The sequence below is a fragment of the Rhinolophus sinicus genome, linkage group LG02 (assembly GCF_036562045.2).
Source record: "Rhinolophus sinicus isolate RSC01 linkage group LG02, ASM3656204v1, whole genome shotgun sequence".
NCBI lineage: Eukaryota > Metazoa > Chordata > Mammalia > Chiroptera > Rhinolophidae > Rhinolophus > Rhinolophus sinicus.
The window spans coordinates 157,679,317-157,696,120 of record NC_133752.1 but is presented as its reverse complement, the minus strand read 5'-3'; the positions used below and the strand labels follow the sequence as shown (position 1 = coordinate 157,696,120).

Sequence of the window (16,804 nt, the reverse complement as noted above, 5' to 3'; positions counted from 1 at the left end):
GCTAAAGTGAATCCTGGTCCATCAGGTCAGCCCCTGCACAACAGCTCCTCCACTGTAGTCAAGGCCAGTCCTCAAAACCAATCAGCTCGGGGGGGGGGGGGGTATCAATCCCCCCCACTGATGTGCAAACAGCAACCCAGTCTCAACTACAACAGGAGGGCACACATAACTCACACAAGGAAGACACCTGGAGCACCCAGCTCTGGTGACCAAAGCGACTGTACCACTGAGCCCCACAGCACACCTACTACATAAGGCCACTCTGCTAAGACCAGGAGGCATAGCAGCCCTACCTGATACATAGAACCAAACACAGGGAGACAGTCAAAATGGGGAGACAAAGACACATGTCCCAAATGAAAGATCAGAACAAAGCTCCAGAAAAAGAACTAAATAAAATGGAGACAAGCAATCTACCAGACACAGAGTTCAAAAGATTGTTTATAAGGATGCTTAATGATCTCAGGGAGAACTTCAACAGAGACATAGGAAACATAGAAATGGAGATAGAAAACAAAAAAGAAGAAGCAGAGGTACAAATCAGCAATTTGGAAGATAAGGTAGCAGAAGACACCCTATCAGAACAGCAAAAAGAAAAAAACGTGGGAAAAGTTATTCGCTTACATTAAATTGACAATGGATTAGGATGCAGAATACATAAGGTATACCTACAATTAGAAAAAGCCAGGAAATAATAAGTAGAAAAAATGATCAAAAGATATAAATAAGTCTTAAATAGCCTTAATCTGGAAATATCTCAAATGTCAATGGAGAATAGATAAATAAATTATGGTATAAACATGTTGTAGAGAAATAATAATAATAATAATAATAATAATGAACCGCACAGCTTTGGGTATAATATGTAAAATTTTCCAAAAATGATGTTAAATAAAAAACTGAAAGTTATAGAAGAATATACATAGCATTTATTTTATTTAACAAACATTTTTAAGCATATAATTACTAGTGTTGGATCAGGTATGTTACAATTATTAATTTACTTAATATTCTAAACAATTCAATAATGTAACTGCTATTATTACCTTCAGTTTACTGATGCAGAAACTGAGACATCGGAAAGGTTAAGTTTTCATGTTAAGTAACCGCCTGAGGTCACACATCTAGTAATCGGGAGTGGTCAGATATGAATCTAGGCAATCTGGCTCCAGGATTCAGAATATGATTCCATTTATATAAAATTCAAAAGCAGGCACAGCTAAACAACATATTGTTTAGAAGTATATATGGCAAAACTGTTTTAACATGTAAAAAAAAAAAAGAGTAACACAAAATTCACAATTACCTGTGGCAGTGGAAGGAAGGGAGTGCAACCTGGAAAGGAAACACAGAACAGTTAAAGAAATTGGCAACATTATCTTTTCTGTATTCCTCTCCCCCCGCCCCAGTTTTATTGAGATATAATTGACATACAGCCACATATTAGTTTAAGATGTACAACACAATAACTTGACTCACATATATTGTGAAATTATTACCACAATAAGTGTAGTTAACATCATATATATACACACACACAAAAGGAAAGGAAAATGTTTTTATTGCTTTGTGATGAGAACTCTTAGCAATGTATTCTTTCTTAAGAACATCTGGGAGGTATGTATATGGATGTTAATTTTATTAGTTAATATTGTTGTTCTTTTAAGTGTACAGATCCATTATATACAGTCTTTCCTGGTATGCTTATTTCTCAATTTTTAAAAACAGAGAGTCCCTGCCGTGGAAGAGAAACCTGCACTTCCAGAAGTTTTCTATGAGCCAAGCATCTGCCAGAGAAGGGAAGTGGGCTAAATTGCCTTAAAAGGAACCTACCCAACAGGACAGCCACTCAGGGTGAGGGAATCCCAACAAAAAGAGAGTGTGTGGGTAGGATCTAAGAAACTAGGGCCTGCCTAAAAGAGCACAGTGTAATTGAGGGTGTTGGTCAGTGGAAATGGGGAGAGGTGTCCAGAGAGCTCACAAAAGCAGCCTGAGAGAGAAGAGTCAGCATATGAACATCTGCCAGATAATAACTGAACCCTGAAAGTAGGAGCTTGAAGTAGTAGAGGATGAAGGGATGAAAAGGTCAAAGAACCAAGTAGAAGAGTGAAGAATGAAGGGTCAGGAGAGAAGCTTTGAACTGGATAAGATTAAATTCTTGATATTACACTGAAGTGGACTTTTGATGTCTACAAATGAGCCTTTTTGTTAATTCATGAGAGTGACAGGAAACAGTTAAGGGGAATCTGCCTGAGATAGTATCTAAAATGGAAGATTTTACAGAGCTTGTCTGAAGCCCAGTGGGAAGAGTAAGTAGTTTCCTGTTCGCATTTTACCAAGTTCAATAAACTAACAAATTGAGGTTATACATAAGTCTCTATTCCCTTACCTTTTTAAAACAATAACGTCACTGAGTTATGATTCAAGTACTTTAACATTAAACCTTTTAAAGTTTATAATTCAGTGGTTTTTAGTATATTTACAAGGTTGTAAAGCCATCATCACTACCTAATTCTGGAACATTTTATCACCTCCAAAAAGGACACTGTATGTATCATCCTCTTTCTCCCCTGCCCATTAGGCAATACCTAATGTAGTTCCTGTCTCTATGGATTTGTCTTTTCTGGACATCTCATATAAATGGAATCATGCAATATGTGGTCTTTTGTGTCTGGCTTCTTTTATTTAGTATGGTGTTTTCAAGGTTCATCCATGTTGTAGAATATATATCATGTTCCATACTTTCTATGCCTATATAGTATTCCAATGTATGACAGTTTGTTTATCCATTCATCAGTAGACACTTCAGTTTATGCCTTTTGACTGTTGTGAACAATGCTGCTATGAACATTCATGTACAAGGTTTTGTGTGAGCATACGCTTTCAATTCTCTTAGGTATATACCTGAGAGCAGAATTGCTCGAGCATATGGTAAGCTCTGTGTTTAATATTTTGAGGAATAAACTGTTTTCCATGTGAACGCATGATTTTACAACCTCATCAGCAGTATATAAAAATTTCAATTCTCCTTCTCCTCACTAACATTTATTGCCCATCTTTCAGTTAGCCATTATAATAGGAGTAAAATGATATCTCACTGTGGTTTTGATTTGCATTTCCTTAATGTCTAATAATGTTGAATATCTTCTCATTAGCCATTTGTATATCTTCTTTGGGGAAATGTCTTTTTAGATCCTTTACCCATTTTTAATTGGGTTATTTGTCATTTTATTGTTGAATTGGAAGAGTTTTTTATATATTCTAGATACACATCCCTTATTACATATGTGATTTGCACATACAGAGGGTGCCAAAAAAAAGTATACACATTTTAAGAAAGGAAAAAAAAAACCCTGTTAAAATTGTAATACTCAATATATACCAATAACAAAAGATGAACAAAAGTCATGTGTGTATATATATATATATATATATATATATATATATTTTTTTTTTTTTTTTTTTTTTTTTTTTTTTTTTTTGACACCCCTGGTATTTTCTCCCATTCTGTGGATTGTATTTTCACTTTTTTTTTTCTCTCCTTCCGCCACATGGAGTTTTTGTTGTACAGAAGTTTAAAATGATTTTGTAGCTGAATTTATCAATCTTTTTTCACATGAGTTTTGACAAATCATCTTCCTCTTTTTACTTAATTTTTCTCTAAGCCTTTTTTTCCTAAACTTCAAATTTTAAAGAGTTGAAATGATTGGCTGTTATTTTTCTTGATCTAATTATAAAAACTACTGCATATAATTCTTCAAAAACTTAGTTATATATCTTGCCTAGAATCGTGCCATGTCCATGAGTCCAGTGAATAAATATTGAATAACACTTTCAAATTTATACTCAAACTTTACACTCTTATTAAACGTTGTCAAATAATTCTTTTTAAAAATTTGAACCTTAAAATCAAATTTGGTTTGGCACATCCCACTAGTGAATAATGCCAATGCAAAATAAAGTTTTAAGTATAAAAAATTCTGTATAACTCTTACCATTTTACCAAGAAGGTTCAAAGGCTTTTGTTTTGTTTTATTTTTTTAAAAAATCATTGGTAGAACAGTAGTTGCTTCTTGAGGGGTTGAGAGGTAACCACAGACATTTGAGCCTTTGTATTTGGAAAGAATACTTTTGTTCAGTCCAAAAGCCCTAAAAGTTCCCAGGCACCAGTAAAAGGGGTGTTTCCCAATTCTGAGTGACACCTGAATACATGTCATTCCCAACAAATGGAGAGTTTCAATGTGTTCAGGCAGGAGATTAAATAGAGGGCCTTTTCAGAAGAGAACAAAAGTGCCTTCAATTTGGAGTTCAATTAATTTCACCTGTTACCAGAACTCTAACATTCTTTCTTGTTTTCTGTTCCGAGCCATATCTGCAACAATTATGATAATAAGTAAAGTCAGTTATTGTTCTGTACATTGTTCTGTATTCTTGTTCATATATCCAGACTGCTGGAATTACTCTTACAAATATACATAGTTTGAATTTTGAGCAGGCTAGGAAGTTAGTGGCATTATTCTCAGAGAGTTGCATTTAAAATTAAATAAGTAAAGTAAAAGCATATAGTTATACAAAAACTTATTTTTCACGGCAATGAGACTTACAAATGGATTGCAGAATGGAGATTCAAGAAGACAGCGTAGATACACACTGTGACTGCTTTTTTCCATAAACACATTAAAATTACAACTAAATTATAGAACAATCAACCTGTGGAATCATCTGACGTCTAGCTGAACAGGAGTTTTATAACTAAGGATATAAAGAAGCCACGTTGAGACTGGTAGAAGGGGTGATGTGAAACAGGCTAGCTCCAAACCTCTGTTGGCAGTTGAGAACCAGGAGGGATATCTTGCCTGCAGAGGTTCCCCTCAGAGAAGCGAGAGACCCCAGCTGCAAACCAGTCTCCCCAGTTTGGAGTAGTGATGCTGGAAGAGAAGCACCCACAACATCTGGCTGTGAGAAACAGTGGCAATTCTGACCATCTGGGCTGGGACAGAAGGCTGCGGGAAACCCAGACATCATCTTAAACGGCCCACGTATAGACTCTCTCACTCGCAGGCACTCACCTTAGACTCTGACAGAGGGGCGGTAAATTGGTTGGAGACCTATGAGGGAAGACTGAGGTGTGTAGCTTCAAAGCGAGGGCTAGAGGACAGTCACCATTATTCCTGTGTGGGGTCCTGTTTCTGTGTAGTCAGCAGGCAGGCAACATCTTTCCTGTGTTGAGCCCTCCCCCATAGGCCAAATCTGAATCTGATTGGTCTGGTGAGCTCTGCTTGTCCCACCCTCCTGACTCACTGGGACCCAGCCCCACCCAACTCACCCAACACCAGAGGAACTTTCTCTGAGAGCAGCCAGCCCCTCCTACATTTTACTCTTCCTTGGAAAACTATTAGAATCCATGGACACCTGGTGGGTGATGGCTGGCCTCTGTGTGCTCTGAGACTTTTGCTGAATAGTTCCAGGCTCAGCACCAGCACCAAACCAGAGTCTACATTAACCTGTTGACCACAATTCTTCCCATTCTAGTGACTCCCTGAGACCCCGCTTCATCCAACTTGCGTACCACACGAGGCTTTATCAGTAGCTGAACCTGAAGGGAGCTGGCAGGTGGCAGCAGGCCTCGGGGTATCCTGCCATTTTGAGGAGATACCCCAGGCCCTGTACTGGTGGCAGACATCCTCAGTTTGCAGTGAGGCCTCTCCCACACACCTCCAGGGTTAGCACAGGCAGTGACCAACTGTGGATCGCTTTGTAGTCCCCAGCCAGTCACAGGGAGTGGGTAACCTGGGCCTGCACCAGAGCCCTCGCAAGAGGCCCCAGAACCAACATACTTGGAGGTTGGCTCAGACCACAGCAGAGCTCAATTAGCCCTACAAGCATCACAACCTACAAGCAGAGCCCAATCAGCCCTACAAGCGGCACACCAAAGTAGTCTCAATAGGCACCAGAGCCTGCTGGGGCAAATCCCCCTAAATAGGGTAAGCCCCCGCACAGCAGCCTGTAAGCTGTGGACATGGCCAAACTCCACAGTCAATCAGCCTGAAGGTCAATCCCACCCACTGAGGTGCCAACAGCAATCAAGGCTCAACTATAATAGGAGGGCACACACAATCCACAGAAGGGTCACTCTTGGAGCATCCAGAGTAGGTGACCACGGAGATTGTGCGAGGGTCTCACAGGGAACCCACTACAAAAGGCCACTGTACTAAGATCACGAGGCATGTGGCTTATAACTTAAAAGTGAGAAAATTCAAACCTGAGCAAAAGCTAAGCAAGGATACTTGCATGTCTACGATTTGCTTTTCCATGCATATGCTTCTTGTTTTTAAAAGCAACATAGGTAAAGAAAGATGGGACCCGGAAAAGAGAGGAGGAAATTTATTTAGCTTATTCCACCCTATTATTGTATTGAAGGAATATTCCAGTTGTCTTTGTAGGAAAGCAATTTCCCCCACCCACATAGAAAACTTTGGTTATTTTTCAATCACGGCTAAATGCCAATTTTTCCGCATTACTTGGAAGACATTTCAAAGTTTCCTTTTTAAAAAATCACTGTGTAAATGCATAATGATAAGAATTGTAAGATCTTTGTGGCTCCCCCCACCCTTGATGATGAATTCCTCGCTAAGCAAAGCTTTATCTGCACAACTGCACAACACACGCCCTGCACAGACCCTGCCATACTAAGTGCTGTAAATGAGGATAGATAACAACATTTTTTGTTCTCAGTACATTGGAATGTTGATTTTTCCGAATTCCTCATGCAGCATAATAAAAGGACTTTAAATTTCATATAAAATCCACTTTGAGTACTCCTCTCAGAGCTGTCAGCCCAGAACACAACTGATAAAGTGATTCCACTGGGCTAAGGTGGGGCCTATTAAAACATTACATCATTCTGTATACACTGAACCATGGAAGGATCTCATACAGTACCTCCATGAATAGCTTGTCCAATGAACATTTCAATGACTCAAGCAGTAATGATTCTACCCTTGCTTGAGAAAATATTTTGTAAGCTACTCATTTTGCTCTTAGGAAATTTAGACATATTGAGTCTTTGAGCTACACAAAACATTTGAGATCACCAAGTCCAGCCTTCACAGTTTTGAGAGTTATCCAAGATCTACAAGGTGGAAGAATTGGAACTAAAATCCTGGTCGCCTGTTCTTTTCATTACCCAACACTGATTCCTAATTGTTTAAGGTAAAAACAAGTGATTTTATTTTAAGAACACTCTTCTGTTCCCTATGTAGTACAATTAAGGATGTATTTCCTAATCTATTTTTCTCATGCCAGGAAGTTCTTCAATTTTATATTTATGTTTTTGACATTATAGTATCTATTCAGCTTTTCAAAATATGTAAACAAAACATTTAGAGTTTCTCCCAGAGAAATTGTCATTTGATAAACTACATTTAAGATTTTAAAAATACTAAAACTAAGTGAAGTTAGTGGCACTCATTGAGTTAGTTACTCATTTTGGGAATGTAGCTTAAAACGCATATTTTAAAGTAAGACTTAGGCATAAAACATATAGACACTAAGAAATATCTACATGTTTTTAAAATATCACAGGAAACTGTTTCATTGTGCAGCAAACTAGCAACCCCATCTTTTCCCAATGACTATACTGATAATATAATATAATCTGAAATTACAATTTCATTCCTCTTAAGCATTTTGTGCAGCCTTAGCCATTAACTGAGTTACTATATTATTTCTTAAGATTGTTTACGTAGAGTCCAAGATTTTTTCCATATGACTTTCATGACATAAAATTTGCCCTTAATTGCTCTGAAATGACTCTCTTTCACTTGGAATTCTCTAGAATGCTTCACTTATGAACAGCATCTGACTACTTAACCCAAGAGACAAAATCTAATTGGATGAAGCTTCCAGGGATTTGTCTTCTTTGTACGTAGCCATTATTAGACAAGTCCTCCTCTTGGCATAGCATCAAGACCCAGACTATCTCATCCCCCTGCAACCTAGAGTGACCACTAAATGTTTTGGAAGCAGACTACACCTGGGTTTAAATGCTGACTCTGCCACTTAATAGCTGTGTCACCTTGGGAAAATTAAGGACTCTTGTAGTGCCACAGTTCGCTCATATGTTAATAAAACAATAATTCCTATTTTTCAAGGCTGTTGTAAAGCTTGTGTCAAGTTATATGTATAAACAGCCTCCAAAGAGTGTGTAAAATGCAGTATTCATATTATTACCCTTCAGACAGTCACTTTTGTCTTCTAATTCTTCAGGTACTTACAGATCCTCATATTTCAAATGACCAAAATTAATGCTGATCGTTAGGTAGTCATACTCTCTCAGCATTACTTTCTGTGCTAATTCATCTTACTTTGTAACTTCCTTTTTATTAAGGTATGTAACCCTTAATTATCACATTGCTGCCATGTGCTCATTATGGTAAGATCTTTCCAGTCTGGGCTTTCTCTCTTGGCAAGACCAAATCCTTAATTATGTACTTTTCCCTTAGCCACATAGCCAGGGATGGCAGGGCTCCTTAAGATTAATTAAAACTGCTACCATTCCTGCTGCAAAGCTGCCTCTATTTTAGACTGCTGAATCAAGGGTTAAGAGTTTTATCACAGAACAAATCAACGAAAAATCTGGAAGTGGAAGCCAACAAGCTAGATTACCAGCTCTTTGTGACACTGAAAGAAGACTTCCATTGACCGATTTCCTCTTCTGTGGGGTTTTAACAATACCTTAGTGAGAATCTGCCTAGAGACAGGAGCGCTTTCCTGTACTGCGATACGGTGCATCCGCACACTCACAGACAATTCCCCATTGACTTGAACTGTAAAAAGGGAAGGCGGGCACATTACTTAAGAAGGGCAAGTCAACGTAATTAACAATTGCACTTACTCCTCGTTTTCCTACAGCAATAGCTCTTTGTATTCCTTAACCATTGGATATTTATGGTGCAGGCTTCCTGCTTAGAAATAACTAGCTAATATTAACCAATTTAATTTAGCTTTATTAGATAACTGAATTTTGTCTATTTTTTTCCAGATCATTACTGTAATACGTAATCTGGCTCAAATTTCAATACATTTCTCCTTGGCACATAAATGGAAATATCTCCATATTCTTCAGTACACAGTGATTTAATTTTTTGTATCTTCATGGGAGTTGAAAGGAAGAGAAAATATATCCTTTTATTAATTAATGATTTTGTGTTTTACTTTGATAATACAGTTTTGTGCCAAAACCCAGAATGAATTATCTCTCATAAACTAACCTTTGAAATTATGAATTTAATGTTGTAATAGTTGAATGTCATTCATCAGAGTGATAGAGATCTAAGGAAAATTCTCAAAACTAGCAAGTGGGTGCCAAAACAGGGTGCCAAAAAATGATACACATGACTTGTATTCATCTTTTGTTATCAATATATATTGAGTATTACAATTTTAATACAGTTTTTTTCCTTTCTTAAAATGTGTATACATTTTTTTGGCACCCTCTGTATATATGAAACTATTGGTGTGTATGTGGTGTATGTGTGTGTGTAAATACCATGTTGAGTTAAATTTTGAATTAAAGCAAATTTAATCCTATGATATAAACTGCTTATGAAGATATTTCCCCTGTGAGTGTTTACATACCATTTTCTTGGCATTTTGAATTATGATTCTTCAATAATTGAAAATACTTTCCCTCGCAGTATATAAGCTCAGTTGTTGTTAAGTATGTATTTTAAAAGTGGAGGAGACAAACAGAATAAGCCATAAATTGTACTATTTAACCATCATTATTATCTCAAATCTTCAAGTTGATGAGCACCTTTGCTTTATAAAATCCGTCACTTTAGTGTGTTTATCTTCAGTTGTGGACTAAAAAGAATTCAATCTAAAAATAATACAGTTCATGCTTAGCAATTTGAAGGTTCTGATTTGCATATCTGATTTGCATATCCTAATATACAATCAATTTCAGTTAATAATATTGGTATATATTTTTAATAACCAACCTGTAGAATTCCTGGAACCGTTTATCCTTTGTGATGAAATTCAACATGGATTATACCATAAACATTTCTATTCATTATTTATAAATATTGTGGGTGAGAAAAAAGGATAAAGTTGAAATAGAGTTCTTTACAGGTCGTTTGTTCTCATTTAATGCTAGCCAACTGAAAACATTACACAACAGCATGGTTTTCTAGCTAGTAAACCAGGTTCAAAAACGTTTCCCAGTTTCATACAAATACATGTATTCAGAAAAGGAAATTGCTGTGTCAGGTGTTGATATGTGCCAGGCAGATTGTTTCCTGTTTTGGAAATCACTGTACTCAGTTAATCAGAACTGAGATGGTTCTATTCATCCTCTACAAGGGGAATTGGCCAGCTCAGTGAGAATGACTTCCAACTATTTCAATGGAATTGAAGCCCAGGTTATAAGACTCACTAGATACCTAAATATAAAGCATTTGGGCTCTTTTCCTATAAATTAAAAGTGTTTATTTCTACATGCTGAGATTTTTAAAAAATTCTTTCATACTTTGCATCTTTATACCAACAGAATTTTGGACTTTGAATTTAATTTTCCATTTATGTTATCAATCTTATGAAATCCCTCTAGTAAGATGAGACGTAATTTTACAGTTACAGGAAATTCTTGGCTACATACGTTAGTAGAGGCACAATGTTTTGGAAACCACATTTTAGCCAGTAACGCCATTTTTCCCAATCATATTCTCTATATAACTGGCTATTAATAAGCAAACTAATTGACTAAATTTTATACTATTCTCAACTTTTACTATTAATTGCTTTGTACAACTAACACTCGAACCTCTCTTCCTTTGGTAAATGTACCATACTCTTTTTTTATAGAACTTTTCCCCTGACCACCTGTTTTGAGTAGGAGGTGCCAATGGTATTACCCAATCACCTGTAGCTGCAGTGATTGGACCAAGACAGGCTAATAGCAGGCATTCCCCAAGATTTTTCTAATTTAAGCAAGAAGGGGAAGGATGAACCCTTGGGCTGATCTGTTGTGAGGAGTGGCTTTGACTACAGTGGAGGAGCAGGATTCACTTTATCAGGGCTTTGGGTCCTTCCCCGTCTGCCTTTTGGGTGTGTCATCCTTGGTGATAGCTGGGTGATGCCCTGTCTCATTCTGAAACAGGCCATGGGGCATGCCAGCTCCGGGGCCTCCTGGGAGGGTCCCCGCCACAGGCCAAGTTCAGCCACAGCCTGTGCCCTGCCTGAGGACACCTGGCATGAGCCACAAAGCAATATGCAGATGGCCACCACCCATACTATGCTTGGGGGTGCCTGGAATGGCCAAGGCACGAACCAAGGCTGGCTGCCACTAGGGCCAGCCTTGTGGCTGCTCAGCAAGAGGTACAGGACACACCAAACCAGATAGTGCTTGTTTAGGTTTTGTGAACCTTTGAGAGATTTTTGGAAAGTCTGCAAAATGAGAAAGACAGATCGTTTGTATGGAAAAGCCACTGGAAGCAGCTAAACCGAAAATTGGATTGGACAGGGTCTCAGGGAATCTTTAGGGCAGGGCAGACGAAAGGTGTTAGCCAGGTTGATGGAGATTCAGATATGGTGTCTGCCTGTGTCTACACACCAGAAGTGGGGAAGGCTCAACAAAGAAACAATGGATTCTGCCAGGACTCCTGTCTAGGAGAAAGCTGCCCCTCCAGCTCTCTCCCTGAAGGCAGACAACTTAGTTCCTCCCTGTATGTCCCTGGTGCCTTTTGAGCTGCTCTCCCAGCACTGGAGCTCAGAGCAAGTGAGTCTGTCAGTGAGTAAGTCCATGTACAGGTCCTTTAAGAGCAGGGCCTGGGAGTGTAACTGTCTGTCTCACTCAGCCACAATCTCTGCTGGTTTTCACAGCCAGAAATTACAGGGATTTCTCTTGCCAGCGCTGGAACCCTGGGCTAAAAAGCCTATGGTGGGGCTGGGACCCCTCACTCCTCTGGGGGTCCTCTGCAGCCGAGGTATCCCTCCTGATTTTTAACAGTCTCACATGGATGTGGGACCAGCCCATTTCATGTCTTTGCCCCTCATACCCATCTCGAGGTGGATTCTTCTTTATGTTCTTTGTTATAGGACTTTGGTTAGACTTCAGGCAATTCTAAATGATGTTGTTCTGTAGTTGTAATTTTGATGTGGTCATGAGAGGAGGCAAGCACAGCATTTACCTACTCTGTCATGTTGACCAGAAATCCCTCGCTGCCTTTTTTTGTTTAAGCCTCAGGACCACCTACTGAGCCAGGAAGTCAGGGAGGCTATTTGCAATGTTTTTTAAATGGAAAAAAGTCTGTGCACCTGTTGCACACTGTAGTGACAGCCTACCAGGGACAAAGCATGTAGGGAGTGTGCTCAACAGTTATTTCTCTCACATGAGGTATACATGCTTTGCTGTTTCAAGTATTCCTATGGAAAGCATGAGGCCTAACAACTGCCTCAATGACTTTTTCTGTGAGAGAATCTATCCTACCTTTCATTTTTAACAAGTAAGAGTAGCTGTTTTCCAAAGGCAGGAAAACTTTATAAAATAATTTATATAATGAGAGATTTTAAAAGGGAAAAATTGAGAGAAAAAGATAGAGAGAAAGTGATTTTTGAGCCATTTCCTTCATCATGGAAGGTTCTATGAAACACTTTTACTCTGGAGATTCCCATTTTAAAAAATTCAGTTTTAAATAAAATTTTTGGATATAATTATTAGGTTCACACCAAGTTATATTTTTCCATTAGGTCTTATAGAGACTCTACGTTTTTTTCTTTTTTTTGTGTATCAAAAATAAAACAAAAGAGTGATGTGTTCTTACATCACTGGAATATTACTCAGCAATGAAAGTGAACAAATTACAGGGACACACAAGAATAGATAAACCTTATAATCATAATGTTGAACAAAATATTTAAGATACAAAAGAAATCTATTAGTATACATCCATTTATACAAAGTTCAGCAAAAGGGACACATACATAGGTTGGTAAAATAAACTATAACAAAATCAAGGAAGTGATTATCATAAAATCACTATAATAGTTATGTCAAGGATAGAGGAAGGAAGACACACTCTAGAAGGCCTACATAAGTGGGCTTCTCAGTTAACAATGTTCTATTCCCCAATTTGTGTGTTGGTAACATTTGCATGTTTCTATAAACTTTCCTGAATGTGTTATATTTTGCAATAAAAATAGGCTAAAAATCACTGTCATAGTTAATTGAAATTGCCCACTACTTTGAAAATATCAAATCACTTAAAAACTGATACAACTGAGAGATTATTCACATCTGCATGAAATCTAGATGTGAGTATACAGATTTTTAGTATGCAAGGTATAGTGTTACCTTTTAGTGATGAGGGAAAATCCTTAACTTAAAAATGTTGGCAGTAGATTATCGTAGACATACTTAAACAGAAACAAAATCATTTCTTATTCCCTGGGGGTTTGAATAAACTAGATGGCATATTTTTATTCTATAAGTGGTTAGATGTTTTAAATATCTTTGTTGAGTTGCTGTCATTTTCTTCTAGATGTCATGTTAAATACAAGATTAATGTAAGTGTTCGTGGATTTAGGTGTTTGTTGATACTGATCAGTTGGAAGCATTTATTAAGGACAAGTTAGCACAGACATTCTCCTACTGTCACTAAATCCAAACTAGGTTCAAAATTTCAGTTGAAAATGCTTCAAATATTCAAAACAATCTCTTGTGCTATTGTAAGTTGGAAGGCTCTAGAGATTTTATTATTAGATACTTGTACAGCCAAAAGGATGATTCGTGCTCAATTATTCCTAGGACCTGAGGTTGTTGTTTATAACAAGGTGAACCTGGATGTATACCAGACCCACCATGATCTGGAGTAAGGGCAAGATGCAAGAGTAAAGTATTGGGCTTCCTCATTTTGTAACGACTACATTATGTTGGTGGATATTTAGGATATTTCCAATTTTAAATGAGAATTTATGGACATCATACCAGGACTATCACTGTAATCTATCATGCAGAACCCAGGGAAAAGTCAAATAATTATCAGCAAGAATGGAGGAACCAAGGCAACTCCGCAGCAGGAATCCTTTGACTTTCCTTCCAGAGCTCTATGATTAATATGTCTCTCAGTTCAAATTCTCTAGAGGATGTCAGGTTATTCCAGCTGGAGTCAGGAGCTGCACTTGATCCAATTAGGTTTGACAAGGGGCCAGGGTCACATAGATAAAAACATGGCTGTCAAGAACCAATACCTAAGGTGGAATACAGAGCCCATACCTGATTTGATTTTCTTTCTAGTACTTACACAGTGTCTTACCATCTCCACAGAAAGAGTTGTGACAAAGTAGCTCTCTGTAATAAGTTCTCCTCTCATTTTCCCCCTTTACTTCAATGTTTTACTGATGCTATGTGCTAAATTTAAAGTTTGTGACAGGCCCTAAAGTTCAAGTCCAGAGTGGGCCATCCTTGTGGAGCTGCAATGATGGAAGAGGAAGGATATTTGCATGAGACCTGAGTCACAGATCCCTGCTTTCAGTATCCAGTGCACTCACTCCTCCATGCTTTTTTCTAGCTCCAGACCTACATGTCCAACTGTTTACCAACATCTCCATCCAAATATCCAATGGCACTTCAAATCAGTATTTCCAATACTGAATTTATCTTCTCATAGACTTCTACTTGCTCTGGATTACCTCCATTAATAGCATCTCCAGCCAACTCCTTCCTCATCCTTGCTTTTGAGTCAGTGACCAACTCCTATCAGGTCTTCCTTTAAGGCCTCTCAAATTACTCCACTTTCCTTTAATCCACTGCTAATGCCCTAGTTTAGGCTACCATCTTCTCTAGTCTGAACAACTGCAATCTTCAACTTATCTGACTCATCTCCTGCCTTTGTTCTCCTTAGCTCCCTGCAACCAGTGACAGCAAACTCTTTTCTTGCAACTATTCTCTTTTCAGAGCAAGCCTGAAGTCTAGCACAGCTAAGCCCAGAATAACATTGTGCAGCCTGCAAGGCATGTCATAAATTTCCCTCTTCTTCCATCTTAGCCTCTCTATGTTCCTTCCTCATTACCCTTTCTCTCTGTTTCCCTGTAACGACCTAATTTTTTGCCTCTAGAGCAATAGTTCTGAACTTTGACTGCAAGTTGCAATCACCTGGAAACTGTAAAAAATCCTACCACCCATGTCACCCCAGGCCAATTAAATCAGAACATCTCTGGTGGGGCCCAGGGATCAACGTTTTGAAAGCTCCCCAGATGTTCCACTATGCAGCCAAGTTTGGGAGCCTCTGCAAGTCTTTGTATGTTTACTTCATCACCTTAATCCAATCCCCATCCCCACTTTGTTTATTCTTGTCCCTCTTCTCCAAGCTGCCTAGCTTCTGCTCATCCTACTTAACTGACGACCCACTTATACTGGGAAGCCTTTCTTGACCATAGAGAATAAGTTAATGTGGATAGATGTATAGTTTTTAACAATGAAACTCTCAAGACCTCAGAATTCATATCTATAAATTATCCTTTTGGACCATCTAATATCCATGTAATAAACACTTTTGAAGACAGCTGTGTTTGTCAGGCCAATAATGTACATTTATTAACTGGGTTAACTACCACTATCAGAGTTTGTGCTAGATGATTTGTCTACATTATATCATTTAACCCTTTCAACAATCTTTGGAAAGTGTTCAAATCCTGTTTTACTGCTGAGAAAACTGAAGCTCAGACAACTTAACAAATTATATATACTACATATATAGATACCAGAACAAAACATAAAAAAACACACCATACAATATAAAATATACCCGAGGTTCATTAAAAAAAAAAAATCAGAATATTATAAATGAAAAAGTTTTGAAATCCTTTAAACAAGAAACTTTTTCAAATGTATGTTTTGAAAATGTCAGCTGTTTATGGAAAAAGCTGCTCAGCAGCATAGCAGAAGAATAATAAATAACAATGTCGGAAATATCAACTACTGTAATGATTTTATGACATTCTGATAAGTGCATAAAGATTCAGATAAGAGAATGGCAAATTTGTTTATTTTGCTTTAAGTTGGAAAACAGTTCCTTTACCATTCTAATGTATACGGGGGGGGGGGGCATTTCAAAAGCACTAGTGAAGAACAAAAGCTTAAACAGGGTTTCTAGCAGTCTTAATGCCGTAAAGAGCTTTATATTTACTTCATGGTTGACAGACATTAAGATTTAAGAACCATAACATACACCACACCCTTTTTATTCACTATTCCTTTCTCTCTCCAATCCTTTCCTCCCCTCCCCATCCACTCTGACAATCTCTCTTTATTTTTCCAGCTTGCACTGTGTGTTTGCCGCCTGTGTAATTACCATAAATAATCAGCAAGATAGGACCTGTGTGGTACAAATACCACACCTTGGTTGTGTTGTGAGCAACCACTCTAAGTGGTGGCAACCTAAACATTTGCACACTTCTGGCCACAATGTTCCACATGTAAGTATTTCACAATAAGTTAAGTCTTTGAAACTCCAGTAGGTGAAATATCTGAATGATTCTCCATGGTTAATACCTGACCCCAAAGTTACCTTCCCCTACTCATTGAAGTGTTGATTGGCCAAAACACTTGACTCTGCATGCCTGGGACAGCTTTTGACTGCAACTCAGAATGATTCCTTCAAATTAAAAACAAAAGACACAAAACAATTGTTCTTCCCTCTTAAGAACCGAGCTGGGGAAAACAAAACTTTGTTCAGCTATATACCATGTAAAAGCAGCCATATGGTACCTGCTCCTGCCAAGGCTAACGTGGAACAATCTA

The 16,804-nt window shown here is 38.0% G+C and overlaps 1 protein-coding gene across 2 annotated transcripts in view; it reads right to left on the bottom strand.

Annotated features, from left to right (window-relative positions):
- ABCD2 (ATP binding cassette subfamily D member 2) overlaps window positions 1–16,804 on the bottom strand; it is a 116,556-nt gene that overhangs the window by 18,472 nt on the left and 81,280 nt on the right. Inside the window, exon 10 of one of the 2 annotated variants that reach the window (XM_019736340.2) lies at window positions 1,307–1,335. In XM_019736340.2, coding sequence (XP_019591899.2) covers window positions 1,307–1,335 — 29 coding nt within the window. Of the gene's footprint in view, window positions 1–1,213; window positions 1,336–16,804 lie in introns of those variants that run through there. The other variant, XM_074325836.1, reaches the window with a different exon arrangement.